This window comes from Giraffa tippelskirchi, chromosome 6 (genome assembly GCF_054371585.1).
Source record: "Giraffa tippelskirchi isolate mGirTip1 chromosome 6, T2T-mGirTip1v1.2.pri, whole genome shotgun sequence".
Taxonomy (NCBI): domain Eukaryota; kingdom Metazoa; phylum Chordata; class Mammalia; order Artiodactyla; family Giraffidae; genus Giraffa; species Giraffa tippelskirchi.
In genome coordinates this window covers 793803-808863 of record NC_137280.1, presented here as the reverse complement: position 1 = coordinate 808863, position 15061 = coordinate 793803, and the positions used below count along the sequence as shown (strand labels likewise).

The following is a 15061-nucleotide window of genomic DNA, read 5'->3' as shown; positions in this document are numbered from 1 at the left end:
TTTCACATTTTTATAGATGTAATTCAATATGAAGGCAGGTATCTGTGAGTAGAAACGAACTTCTTCAGCTTTTAGTTTCCTTGTCTGCCTTTTCTTTGAAAACTCTAAAATGCTATACACAAATGTATAGAGTTATCATCATTAGAGAATTTTAAAGTCATGAATACTTTTTTAGTTGACAGTTTTTGGACAGAACCACCTACGACTGAAGAAGCACCTACTAGGCCTGTGACATCAGGTAAGAGCAAATAGAAGCCCGTGTACCCGTAAGAAGAAGAGTTTGTTTTAAGCAGATGTTGTGTTGTCTCAGTTTTATCTGATTTATATTATTGTTAGGAACGGGACATGCGAGTCCAAATCTCACTCCTCTCGGGACTCTCCCCCTCTTCTTATCCCTGAGTGCTGATCGGTCTTCGAGTCTATTCATCTTTATCGCTGTGGTGCTCTCTCTGTTTCCCGTCTTCGTTTTGGATCTCCATCTAATCGTTTAGAGGATGTTAGTGTGAGCAACCCCAGCAGTCTCCTCTGCTTTTGAGCTCAGTGACTTCTGCTGCTGCTATCTGTTAAGAGTCGTTCATATCATGGTTTATGTGCATTTCTGAGGGTAACTGAGACCTGGCTGGTGTACTGGTCTTACATCAGTTATTTTCTCTCTCAATTTAACTTTCCCCTCCATTACAATACAGCACCCAACTAGCTGTCAGAGTCAACTAGATACAAGTTTGATGACATTTATTTCCTGACTTAAAACCTTTCAGTGGATCTCCATTATCATCCACTTATTCATCCGTTCACTGATTCATTCACTCTTCAGCTAACCTTTTTACTGAGCCCTTCCTTATGCTGGTAGATCTCTTTCCCATAACATCCAGAACGCTCCTGGTTAGATCCTGTTTCTCTTCCTGGCTTCAACCATAGCAGTGTCTTTCATGCTTTCCCCGTACCCTCCTGCCGTCTAGAGCTCCTCGTCCTCAAGGGGAAGCGTTGCACTCCGTACCGGAGCCAGGTCCCCTCCCCCAGTTTTGCCTAGGAAGGTCATTCTTCTGCCTCCTCTGTGACACCGCCACTATTTCTGTCGAGTGTTAAGCATTTGTGTCTTAAAGGCCTGACACCGTCTAACATACAGGAAGAGTTCAGTGAGTGCTGAATGGCAGTAAAGGAATGAAGAGACGAGTCAGTGGAGGTGGAGAGATTGGAAGGGAATTAGCACAAGAGGGAGAAGGGGAGATGGGACAAATGAGAGCCGTCGCTGTGGGAGACGCTGTGGGAGACGAGAGGAAACGGGTCCGAGAGCGCAGATGGATGCGGAGAGACCCCGAGGAAGGGTAGAGTCCCCGCGGGCTGAGCGCAGATGGATGCGGAGAGACCCCGAGGAAGGGTAGTGTCCCCGCGGGCTGAGCGGATCGAGGCCGCCGCGGTCGGAGACGTGTGCTTTGAGTGATGGTTGTTAACAGGAGGAGTGGCCAGGGAGCGTTCCTGGGGCTCCAGTGTGGAAGACTCCGTCTTCCGGTGCAGGGGCTGTGGGTTTGAGTCCTGGTCGGAGAACTAAGGCCCCACATGCTGCGGCCAACATTGTTTAAGAAATCTAGTAATAAAGAGAGAAATAGGTGAGCAGGCGACGGGGTGTGTGGGTCGGTGCTGCCTGGCACAGCGAGCTTGGCCACGTGGGCCCCTTGCCCTGCTTCTCGGCGCAGACTGAGTTCTCACCATCGGGCCCCCTCCGGAGCCCCCATTCCCTTCCCGAGCCTGAGAGCCGCTCCCCGTTCCCTTCGCCAGTGCACACAGAGCGCCGGCGGCTGTGAGGGGTCCGCAGACTCACCTTGAAAGCATTTCTTAAACCTCTTTTTTCTTGCTGCCAATCGGTGTCCTAGCTCCCCTTTAAGCACTGAAGCTGAGCAGTTGTTGCTTCACCTGGGTCAGCCTAACAGAGATGTATTAAAGGATGCTTGTTGCCATGTCCACAGATCACCTCTGTAGCTCACTTTGGAGTATGATGGATGAAAGTTCTTTACATCCTTGGTTGTGTTTATTCCAGTTTTCCGCACCGGCATCAGAAACCTGGTGGTAGGTGATGAGACCACGTCTAGCCTGCGGGTAACATGGGACATTTCGGACAGCAGTGTGCAGCAGTTCAGGGTGACCTACCTCACCGCCCAAGGGGACCCAGCGGAAGAAGTGCTGGGAACGGTGCGTATCAGCGCCGCTGAGAGCCCCCTGCGTCTCCTGACTGAGCAGGCTGACTGCTGTGAACGCAAGCTTCACTGCTCATCTCTCCATCTCTCTGGAAACTGATCTTTCTGTTTGACCCAAACTTGACGACTTTTCTATCTCTGAAACTGGCTCCGTCTTTGTAACCTGCTCTAAATAGATAAAGCATCTGAACCTTCTTTACCTCTTTGCTTCTGTTGCCTTGACAACTTGTTAGAGCACAAAAATTGGGTCACAAATAGTCCATTTTACGCTTGTCTCTGTGCGTGTGTGTGTGTGTGTGTGTGTATACTTTTGATATATAAACTTTTAATATATAAACATATACATATACACACAGAAAATTTTTTATGTTGGGAATCTGATTAAAACGTTCAGAAAAACATAACTCAAAGGTCTTCTTTATGTAGTTGAAGTGTTCCTAATAAAATGCCCTCCATTAACAATTAGTTGTATTTTTCCCTGACACTGACTCTGTTTGAGCAGATTTATAGTTGTTTCTAATGTATTCTTAATCATGAGTGTCTTCCTGAGGGATTTAGATTTTTGTGTGTTTTCTTGTTTCATCTCTATTTGTTTTTCTCTGTTAAAATACCTGGGTACCCTCTTTTTAAATTAAGAAACGAAGTGTTTTCATTTTTAAAATTTAAAAAATCATATAATTTTTAGAGGTTACTTTCCATTTAGTTAGTACAAAATATTGGCTACATTCCCTGTGTTGTACCCTATATCCTTGAGTCTGTCTTATAACCATGAGTAACATTACTATCCTTTCTTTCTCTTCCTCACTTATAAAGCTGTTGATGGCAAATTATTTGTATTTTTATGATATATAAACAATTGTTTGAGCCCCAGATTCTCTCAGGAAAGTGCCTAATTTCAGACTGATGGATGAATTGCCATAATACACGCTGATAACACAGTGGACAATAACCACGTCCACTGTGAATAACCAGAAGGTCCATGGAGTTGGTCTGGGAGCAGTTTTGGAAAGTTAATGGACACTTGAATAAAACAAGTTGAGTTATAAATTCACTCAGATTATAGAATTTCAAATGATCCATGATTGGAACATACCAAAAAGTTAAAATTGTGCTTACCCATGGTAACTGAAGATGTAATTTGGATGTTTCATTTTTTCCTGTTATTGTCCTCATATTTTAATCTAGTTCCTAAAATGAAACCCATAAAAACTTCCCAAAGTGAGGGTTTTGTTTTTTGGTTTTTGTTTCTACTCTTTCCAAGAAACACATTAAGCTTCTTGCTAAATATTCCCACTAATTTCGAATGAGTTACAGTTTAATCTCATGCATGCACTTGTAAGCCATACAAGGTAAAATAATAATAATATTTATTTTGGATTGTCTCTAGATAATTTTCCCTTTGCTAGTTTCTTTCATTTCACACTGTTTATTTTGAAACACTTGGACACCTAGATGAAGGAAAAAAGGATCAAAAGTCTTCAACACACATGTGCCCCAGTTAAACAAACGCTGTAATAAAAATAAAAAATATTGATAAAATTTGATGGTAGTTATTTACTGTGCAGAAGTATGTTTGCTATGCAAAAGAAAGTATTTTAGAATTTTTTAACTATCAAGCCCCTTTGGTGAATTCCAATGAAATTGAATTTGTGCACTCTTAATTTACAGACATATTTCCTGGAACTCTACTGGGCAGTAATTGAGAATTCATATCTGTGTTTTATGAAACGTTACTGCTATATAAGTGTAATAGATTATTATCGGAGGCAGCAAGTGTGTGCATTTAGATTATAAAACAAAGGTATGTCAGGCACTTGAACTATATTAATAGCTCCCACTCACCAAATAAATGTCTTAAATATTTTCTTTTTTTTTGGTTTTTTGAAGTATAATTGATTTACAGTGTTGTGTTTCTTTGCTCAGCAACAGAGTGATTCAGTCACACACACACACACACGCTCGTTTTTGTTATGGTTTATCATCCCTGTGCCGTGGGAACTTGATCCATCCGGTATATGACAGCTTACATCGGCTAACTCCAGCCTCAGCTCCGCCCCTCCCTCAACCTCCGCCCCCTTGGCAGCCACCAGTGTCCAACCCTTTGCAACCCCGTGGACTGTAGCCTGTCAGGCTCCTCTCTCCATGGGATTCTCCAGGCAAGAACACTGAAGTGGGTTGTCATTTCCTTCCCCAGGGGTCTTCCTGACCCAGGGGTGGAACTTGCATCTCCTGCATTGCAGGCAGATTCTTTACCACTGAGCCACCTGGGAAGCCCATGGCTTTTTTTTACCCAATAGCTATATGGGTCTCAGTTTCCTCATCTATAAAATGAGAGTAATGATACTTCTTACCTCAAAATGCTGTGGCGAAGAATAAGTGAGTTACTGCATTCAGATACTTAGCGCAGTACTTGGCAGATAATAACAGCTAGCCAAATGAGCGCTGTTGTTATAAAGCACAGAAGCTACTACCTGGCAAGTTAAATGAGCCCTGCAGAACAGTCCCACTGCTTTCCAGTGCCCTACAGGCTAAATCTGATTGGTCCCAAGTCCATGTGCTTCTAAGTTTGAGAGGTGACCTTATATAAGGAACATCAACATGGCTGGTTATATAGGCACACAGCTTGGAATCAAAGCCCAGGCTCTGGGCTCCAGAGGGTTATATCGAAAAGAAATGCCCTAAAGGAAGCTACATGGATGGGTAAGACCAGACAGGACAACCGCGATTCCTTTTTAACGTCTTCTTAATGCAGGGTTATCCAACTCCTTCTAGAATAAAGCAGAGCTCCTTGTGTAGAATCTCCCTCCTAGGACTGCATCGGTACCAGTACTACATCCCGGATATTCAGTGTCATTCCATATGAGGAGGAAAATCATATTGCTTTAGTATAAATCACCTAATGTAGACTTCCTCTTTTTATATTAACCCCACACCCCGGCTGCTGTTAGAACTTAGCAATGTCTTAGCAACAGCTACTTCCGAGTTCAACTTGAGGCTTTCTGGGGCTTATTCCATGATTTATAGGTTCCTTCCCTCATCCAGAAGTAGACAGCGTGCCCTTTGCCTGCTGGCATTTTACCCAGCTTGAATCCAAAACCATCTCCAGCTGTCCCAGTCTTGTGACTCCCTTAAACTTGTTTGGGTCAGTTCTTACATCCTAGCATTTTTTTCCAGCCACGATGAAGTCTTTTAAATGGCCCAGAAATGTGCCAGCATCTGACTGCTGAAGCCTGGGGAGAAAGTTTTGTGGCCTTAGTATTAAGAACATGTGGCTTTTCTGGTCCATGTATTCTTTTAGGGCTGGCAGGACTTGCCACATGGAGTGTTGCACTCATGTTTGGGTGGTGTCCACCCGACCGCTTCATTTTAGTTTCTGCAGCCTTTAGAGTCTGAGGAGTGGTGATTTCAGATTGAGGAAGACGTCTTTCAGAAATAAAGAAACTGCAACCTTTTTTAGTGTCACTGGTAAATATCTTTCGGCTCGGAAATCTGGGATTTAACGTGCGGTTGTGGTGTTCTTGGCTAGCATCCACCCTGAAATACTGGGGTTAGATGATCTCTGAACAGGGAGGAATGGAAGGCTGACTTTTCAAGAGGATATTTAAGTAGAATCAAATATGCTACGCAGGCTGTTTTATAGAATGAACACTCCTAAGCCATGAACACCTGCTTTCCAAAGAGATGATCGTTTTTTCTTCTGGCTGCTTTACAAATGCTGAAAAGATGTTGAGAGAAGGCTATTCCTGAGGGCTCAAGGGCTTCAAATTTAAGCCTTCTGCTTTAGTGATTAGAAGCTGAGGGCTGCTCTGAGGGGAGCTTCAGAGAGAAATGCTTCGCATGGATGCCTTCCTCTTATCACCCTCAAGGACATCTCCCTGCTTCTGATTGTTTCACAGTGCCTTAAGTCCTCCTCTTTAGTAGACCAGCCGGAATGCACGTCTGACCAAGACCACGGTCCTTTGCTTTTCTTTTCAGATTATGGTGCCTGGAAGCCAGAACAGCCTCCTGCTGAAGAACCTGCTCTCTGAGACGGGGTACAAAGTCACGGTGACGCCCATCTATGATGACGGGGAGGGGGTCAGTGTCTCTGCCCCTGGAAAAACCTGTGAGTGAAGCTTTCCCCCGTGGTCGCTCACTGACGGCTTAGGTGGGAGTCGCTGTCCTCTGTAACGTAGCTGCGGTGTCGGGGGTGGAAATGCGCTGAAAGTGTCGGTCGCTCACGTGTGTCCTGCTCTTTGCCACCCCATGGACTGTGGCCCTCCAGGCTCCTCTGTCCGTGGAATTCTCCAGGCGAGAATCCTGGAGTGGGTAGCCATTCCCTTCTCCGGGGAATCTTCCCAACCCAGGGACTTAACCTGGGTCCCCTGCACTGCGGGTGGATTCGTTACCATCTGAGCTACCAGGGAAGCCCTGACAATGGTATAGATGATCTTAGTTAAAAAGCAGAAATAGAGACACGGACATCGAGAGAACAAATGTATGGGTGCCAGGGCGAGAAGGCAGGGCTGGATGAACACGGAGACTGGGAGTGACATATACAACTACGATGTATAAGATAGGTAATAGAACCTACTGCAGAGCTCAGGACTCTACCCGGGCTCTGGGGAGACCTAACTGGGAAGGAAACCCCAAAACAGAGGGGATGTGTGTGTGCACATGGCCAATTCGCTTTGCTGCACAGCAGAGACTGACACAGCAGTGTAAAGCAACTCCACGCCAATCAAAAAGAGAAAAGGGGATTTGGAGAGAGAAAATCTGCTTGGATTCTGTCCTCACGCGTTCAAGCTGTGTGACTTCGGGCAAATTGCTTCACCGCTCTGGGTTCCGTTTTCTCATCTCTAAAACCTAAGACTTAAAAAACAGCTGCCTCTCCCTCCTCCAGCGTCTAACTCATCCCAAGTGCTGCGCGTCTCTCAGAGGCCCCTCCAGGCCCGTGCACGTCCCTCACCTAAGTGCTCACCCGGCACGTCACGCTCGCTCACCCGAGTGCACGCCGCATCTTCCTGCCCTCACTTCCAGACGCTCTGCTTGCCTCACAGCCCCGGATAAGCTTTTGAGATCTGGATGGTCTCATGTCTCACCTGTTTCCAGCCACCTGACGGCTTCGCATGGCTCTCAGCATAAACTCTAAGGTCCTTGCAGGGGCCCTTCGGGCCGAGGTGACCTGGACCCCACTGACCTCCTGAGCCCCAGCCAGCGCGCCTTCCCTGCACTTCCCCGGCTTTCTAAAGCTTGGCTCTGCCTTGGAATTTGACATGAGCCCCTCCTGCCAGACTGAATGTCCTATCCCAGAGGCTCGCGTTTCTGACTTCGTGTCCTTCTGGTCTCAGTTCAGTGCCCCCTGCTCGGGCTTTTCCGGCCGCCCAGGCACAGCAGTCCCCGTCTTCTCTCCTAGTTCCTGGGTTTCTGTTTGTCCTGTTTTGTGTTTGGTCCTGTCATGGCCCAGACTCTGGTGTAAAATAGGCTTGAGGATGTCTTGTACAACATGAGGAATACAGCCACTGTTTTGTCATAAGGTAAATGGAAAGTAACCTTTAAAATCTGTATACAATTTTTTTAAATGTTTGATTTGCATGATTTATAAAAGAGTTCCATGATGAACACACATATATACTCAAACAAACAAAAACTTTTAAAGGCTATTACTGTTGAAATACCATCTATACAGTAAAGTTATTTCAAAGGGTGTTCTTTGAAGTAATTTTGGATGGTCCACTTATTTTAAGCAGTGGTTAACACAACTAAATTCTGTCAACAACAAAGTAATAATGATAATATCCATCAATATGCATAATAGTTTACAAAGATCCTTCATGCAAATAGCTTTCATGTTTTGATAAAAAAATTGATGAATGATGATTAAAATTTCACATAATATAGGCAATATGAAAGTGTGAAAGTGTTAGTTGCTCAGTCATGTCTGACTGTTTTCCTACCCCGTGGATTGTAGCCCGCCAGGCTCCTCTGTCCATGGGATTCTCCAGGCAAGAATACTGGAGTGGGTTGCCATTACCTACTCCAGGGGAATCTTTCCAACCCAGGGATTGAACCTGGGTCTCCTGTATTGCAGGCAGATTCTGTACTGTCTGAACCACCAGAGAAGCCCCTAACATGAAGATGAAAGCAAAGAAAAAAAAATCTTACCTCCAAGAATTTCTATCACTACTGTTATCTAATCATCCTGGATATGATAGTGCAACAGAGAGATGTGTGACAGAAATGTTTTCATAAACACTACTCACTCCAATATTGCTTAAAAATAACCGAAGAAAAGGAGCCCAAGTTTCATTGAGTGATCTGCTGATCTTCAGATAAAAGTGTTTTACCACAAGAGCAATTATTTTCTGTTATTTAATATCTGACATTACCGTGGATTCTCTAAGCTTTCTCACTGTTTGCTTTAGTGCATTTTCCCTTGTAAGTATTTTTAACCTGTGGGGAGATACATTAGTCTCTGTTAACCAAAAGGTACGTTGTGAAGATGGAAACCACATTAAACCATTTTTTTTTCCTTTCCTTCCTGCCCAGTGCCGCCCTCTGGCCCCCAGAACTTGCGGGTCTCGGAAGAGTGGTATAACCGGCTGCGCATCACGTGGGACCCGCCGTCCTCCCCAGTCAGGGGCTACAGGATTGTCTACAAACCTGTCAGTGGTAAGTCATGCTTTTGAAAAAGATAATCTTTAAAGATAGGTTAGTTTTGTTTTTACTTTCCATCATTGATTTTAAGAAATGGGAAGAGTCTCTTCCCTTTTATAAAAAAAAAAAAATGTGTTGAAGTTACCACCTCACCTAAAAAACGCTGGTATGTTAATAAGCAGAATATATACTTGGTCTACAATTGACCTTTACCCACCCCAGACAAGGTGCCAGCCAAAGCAGACTCTGACTCCTTAGCAATAAGAGGTTTCTATGGCTTGATGGATATATAAGCTCTAAACATTTAGACTCTCCAATTTCTAATTCTTCTTCTGCCTCTTACTTCTTAGATTAGTTAGAAAGAGTCCATTTACCAACTTCTCAGTCTCCTCTTCCTGGAAACTGTGTTAAGGTATTTGTTGTTCTGTCGCTAAGTCGTGTCTGACTCTGCGACCCCGTGGACCGCAGCACACCGGCTTCCCTGTTCTTCACTATCTCCTGGAGCTTACTCAGACTCATGTCCATTAAGTTGATGATGCCATCCAGCCATCTCTTCCTCTGTCGTCCCCTTCTCTTCCTGCCCTCACTTCGAAAGCATCAGTTTTTTGGTGCTCAGCCTTCTTTATGGCCCAACTCTCACATCAGTACACGACTACTGGAAAAACCATAACTTTGACTATATGGACCTTTGTCAGCAAAGTGATGTCTCTGCTTTTAATATGGTGTGTAGGTTTGTCATAGCTTTTTAAAAATATTAATTTATTTATTTTAATTGGAGGCTAATTACTTTACAATATTGTAGTGGTTTTTGCCACACATTGACATGAATCAGTCATGGGACACATGTCATAGCTTTTTGAAAACTATGTTAAGGTATAAAATTCATCGGATTGAGGAAAACTTAAAAATCATCCTTTGGGTCATTAAAAACCTTTCTGTCCTCAAAAGCACTATGAGTCTTTGTATAGGACATAGCACAGAATATTTTTCCTGATCAATCAAAGATTCCACTGGATTGGAACAGAGGTGAAAATGTAAAAGCCCAAAGAAGCCAGATGGTCAAGGGACTTGGAGGAACAGTGTCATCTGTCTGACCTTAAACAGCAGAAGGGGCTGTGGAGCCCATACTGACGGCGTATGTGGCTGTCCCTTATGTGGCAAGGGCTGGCGTAGCGTCCATGATAAAATTTGCTGCTATGGCAACTTAATGCCTTCTGGGGACAAAGCTGGGTGTCCGAGGTGGGGTAACCCAAAATGACTTCTGTTTTATCACGTGCCCCAAAGCCTGTGACATCCTGGTAGCTCTGCTGTGAAGGCCTCACAGTATGGTGGATGCTGGACGGTGAGGTGAAGCAATTTCTTTGGGTAGTACTAGGGAAAGAACTATATTTAAGAAAAGGACTAGATGCCTTAAAAGAGCCCTGGCCTGGGAGTCAGGTAGGTGGGTAAGTCTTGGAGTGTGACAGGGCTGGATTCAAGCCCCACGCTGCTGGGTCTCCTGGGCAATCTGAAGCACAGTGGAAGTGTCTCTGTTTTTGCATATTCTCTCGTAACTGAAGTACGCTCTTTGTCCTTCAGTTGCCGGCCCAACCCTGGAAACGTTCGTGGGAGCTAACATTAACACCATCCTCATCACAAACCTGCTCAGCGGAATGGACTACAACGTGAAAATATTCGCCTCCCAGGCCTCGGGCTTCAGCGACGCTCTGACCGGCGTGGTGAAAACACGTAAGGCTGCCGCTGCCACGTGTGGCTTTGTGCTTTGTTTTCTCTGTAACTTAAGCCCTGCGGCAGCTCGGCAGTCGGTGGCTCTTTTCCCCAGCGTTGCCCTTTCTGGATGGTGCCTCGTGGAAAGAAAGGTGCGCTCCCTACTCGGGGCTGTGGTTCAGAGTCCTAGTTGGCAGGCGGAATGTCAGACGCTGGCGTTCAAACATACTTGATGGTGGCGGATGGGATTTCCTTCTGGAAAGTCTTTGTTGGTATTTTTCAAATTAGGTGAAATTTTCCATCCAGCCCATATAACCTGACGCGGTCAAAGCCAGTCCAAGCTGAGCCAGGGGAAACTTGCCTTTTGTCAAAGCCTTTGCCCCTCCGCACCCTCTCACTCCCTCCGTAAAACATACTTGCACCGCTCGAAAGACTTCCTTCTGTCTTTTAAGGGTTTGTATGCTGTCTGCACACCACCTGGGACTTCTCCTTGGCGTACATCACTCAGAGACACCCATGGCATAATACTGTGTTTTCCAAACTCCGGCACGTATGTTCCATATTCCTGCTGTTTCTTATGCTTCCACACCATCTGTTTAATATATTTCTTTAAATCAACTTACAGTTTCTTTTTGGTTTTACTTAAATGCTTTCAAAAACCACATAATAACTCTCAACAGAAAGCCAGCCTTTTTAATACACGTTGCTTCCCTGGTGGCTCGGCTGGTAAAGGATCCACTTGCAATGTAGGAGACCCTGGTTTGATCCCTGGGTTGGGAAGATGCCCTGGAGAAGGGAAAAGCTACCCACTCCAGTATTCTGGCCTGGAGAATTCCATCGACCGTATATTCCATGGGGTCTCAAAGAGTTGGACATGACTGAGTGACTTTCACTTTCACTTTAATACACGTTAAAGGTAATACAAAAATGACCAAAATAAAAATGGCTTGGCTGTCAGATGACTGACATTACCCTGAGTGTTATTGACAGCACGTGGCCCACACTGGAGGTTGTTAGTCATGGTTTAATCAGAAGTGTAAACCTTAAATCTGCTCACTAGCTAAGGCCTCGAGCAAATAACCTCTCACCTCTCTGAGCATACATTTTCTCAGCGCTAAAATGAAGATATAATATTAATAGTAATAACTCTTTATAGACTGTTTGGGAGGACTAAAGAGATAATGTATAGAAAGGGTCTGTTGTATGGCAAGCACTCGACAAATAACCACTTTTATCATTGTAATAATTGTGCTTTGTGAATTTGGGTCCTCTCTTACTCTCATTGCTAATCAAAAAACTATTCCAACAAAAGGGATTTTATAAGGATGAGGCATATATTAGACCAAACCCCAGGCCACCTGTGTCTGGCCACCCATGTTTAATATAGGGCCGCAGTTCAGTTCAGTCGCCTAGTCGTGTCCGACTCTTTGCGACCCCATGGACTGCAGCACGCCAGGCCTCCCTGTCCATCACCAACTCTCGGAGTTTACCCAAACTATGTCCATTGAGTCAGTGATGCCTTCCAGCCGTCTCATCCTGTGTCGTCCCCTTCTCTGCCCTTTCATTAGAGGAAGCTTCCTGAATTCATTTTTACAGAAACCTTTAAAATTAAAAAGCTAGATATGGGATCCATTTAATCTCAAGAGAAATAGTGTCTCTCTTCAACAGGGCTAGGAAGCCTTTGGTCTGTGGTTCCAATCTCGTACTTGGAAACTGAAATGATACTGTTTTAGGTCCTGTGAAGTGAAAGCGTTAGTCACTGCGGTCGTGTCTGACTCTTTGCGACCCCGTGGACCGTAGCCCGCCAGGCTCCTCTGTCCATGGGACTCTCCAGGCCAGAACACTGGAGTGGGGAGCCATGCCCTCCTCCAGGGCACCTCCCCGACCCAGGGCTTGAGCCCGGGTCTCCTGCACTGCAGGCGGCTTCTTTACCCTCCGAGCCCCCAGGGAAGCCCACCAGCATCGCTGCCCAACAGCCTTCCTCGGAAGCCCTGAGGGTCCCCTGTGCGTTTCCCACCTCATCTCCTCTCCCGCGGCGCCTCATCCTTTTCTTCTCGAGGTGACCGTCCTGTCCGGGCCAGCCCTCTCTCCCTGACCTGCGCGCTCCCTCCTCTTTCTCGCATCCGTCCTCTTTCCTCTGCTCCCCTCCTTCCCGTTTCATCCCTCTTCTCTTCTTTAATAAATGCGGTGAGTATTCCAAATGTGTTTTAAGATAATGAAAGCATTAAATTGTTTCATCATCTATCCTTAAGGTAAAAATTGGATTGGCTTGCTTTCTCTCTGTCTCCCAAACATAATAAAACCCTGTAAAATGGAAAATTAATTAATCCACGGTATTTTTACAATTTAGTGTGGGTATATAAGTCATTATTGGTTTCCTTGTTTTGTAGGGAGAGAGGGTTGTTTCATTTTCTTAGGAAAAAAGGTCTTCCTTTGCTGATCAACAAAAAGGAACAATGTCATGATGCAAATTGTTACTAATCCAAATTATTTTTACCATCTTAAAGAATGATTTTAAGCTATTGTTAAATTTTATAAAGTGACTAAAAGAGAGGGAAAGTACAAGAGAATAATATGGATGAAGGCAGGGGTCATTAGGAAAAGTAAATATTATTACTTTTCTGCTTTTTCTGCTTGGATCTAAGTGGTAAACACTGAATCCTTAGTCCTCGATTGTATTGGAGAAACAGTATTTTTGCTGCTTCTTCAAATAAACTCTCTATGATTAACTTTTGTATATAACTGTGTTCATTCTCAGATTAATAAGAATCTGTGTATTTTTAATCATTTTTTGTTTTCTGTTTAAATCTGTGCTCTTTAAATTTTTAAACGTTTCTTTATTCTCGTTCAGTCCTGTTTTAAAGGCCAGTCGGTGCGCACTGCTCGTGTTTGGGTGACCTTCTCTTTTATCCGCTTTGCTCTCCCTTTTATTTAAACCATGACTTTCTTTCAGTGGTTGATGAGTACATATTATGTTTAACATTTTTGCTATAAAAGTAATATATATTAATTGTGGAAAATTTTAAAAGCACGAATAAATGAAGAAGGAAGATTTAAAATCACCCATAATTTCACCATCCGTTGCAACTGACTTTTTCCAGATATGTATTTTCTTTTTTGTTTACAGAGAACAGACAAACCCTATCATACATCACATTCTGCAACTGGTTTTTAAAGTCATAAAATAGCTATCCTTTGTGTACTGATTCATGGTACCACTGGGTGTGGAACCTTGAATTCGAGTTGTACCAAAGTTGATTTCAGACTTGGGGATGATGGTGGCATTGTCTGCAGTGTGACCTAGTCGTGTTTCTATTTCACTGTAGTGTTTTTGGGTGTGACCGATCTTCAGGCAGACCCGATCCAAATGACCAGCTTGTGTGCCCGCTGGCAGGTGCAGCGTCATGCCACTGCCTATAGGATTGTCCTGGAATCCCGCCAGGGTAAGTGTAACCCATCGCCTAAGCTTTTTCATGCACTCGTGTATTCTGTGCAAATTACTGTGGACAACACACAAGCATCTTGATACGAAAGCATTCTGCTTGAGGAGGCAGTGTTATGTTACGAATTGTGTGGGATGTAGAGTTAGGATGGCTGGTTAAGCCAATTATTTAATCTCTCCAAATCTCCGTTTTTGCCATTTACGGTTAATAGGTAGCACCATAGTGCGGATCTTGGGGCATTCTGTGCGGATTAAGCTGAGATAATCTGTGTAAAATATTTGCAGCAGTGCTTTGAACGTATTAAGCACCCAGGAAATGTAGCTGCTATTGGTGGTAGGAGTTGCATAGGCAAGACTGATAGATACCTTAAAACCGTATGGGCTATTATTTTGGTCTTTACTCTGTTGAGATCTAGGTTTGACTTCAATGTTCCTCTCAGTGATATTTCTTTTTTTTTTTTTACTTTTGGGGATAATTGATGAGCAGCAAACTCTCATTCAGGAGATGAAATGAGGTATCTGTGCTATCCATGGGCAGTACTTTAGCATCACAGCTCTCAAATTCATCTACAGTTTGGGATTTGGCGTCAAAGGTGAAACACTTAAAATGTCTGCTTATTTTCACTAAAAGTATCGAGAACAGTAACAAAAGACTGATTCCCCAAGAATGAGTTTCCAGGAACTGCTAATCTTCTTTTCTCATTATCAGCATGAATAATATTCAGAAGATGGGATCAAATAATGAAAATTACTTTGATCAGATTTGTATTGTCAGTAGAAAAGATCGTCTTGTTGTTTGGGGGGCAGGGACAGAGCCGACATTACAGAATTCCAGATGGCATTTTTTAACCTTTCAAATTTGCTGATAAGGTCATTTAATTTTAGAATAATTAATTAATTCATTGCTGCTGGCAGGCTTTTCTCTGGCTGCTGCAGGTGGAGGCCACTCTCTAGTTGCGGCGCGGGGGCCTCATGCGGTGGCTTCTCTTGTGATGCACAGACTCGATACTCTGGCTTCAGGAGGTACAGCGTGAGCTCGGTAGTTGTGGCTCATGGGCTTAGAAGCCCCGCGGCACAAGGAATC

General features: G+C 44.2%; 1 protein-coding gene across 8 annotated transcripts in view; it reads left to right on the top strand.

The window, feature by feature from the left end:
* COL14A1 (collagen type XIV alpha 1 chain) overlaps positions 1 to 15061 on the top strand; it is a 216434-nt gene that overhangs the window by 85876 nt on the left and 115497 nt on the right. For all 8 annotated transcript variants that reach the window (XM_081504793.1, XM_081504789.1, XM_081504791.1 and 5 more), the window contains exons 18-23: positions 176 to 238; positions 2036 to 2187; positions 6168 to 6297; positions 8721 to 8843; positions 10407 to 10556; positions 13862 to 13978. In XM_081504793.1, coding sequence (XP_081360919.1) covers positions 176 to 238; positions 2036 to 2187; positions 6168 to 6297; positions 8721 to 8843; positions 10407 to 10556; positions 13862 to 13978 — 735 coding nt within the window. The remainder of the gene's footprint in view (positions 1 to 175; positions 239 to 2035; positions 2188 to 6167; positions 6298 to 8720; positions 8844 to 10406; positions 10557 to 13861; positions 13979 to 15061) is intronic.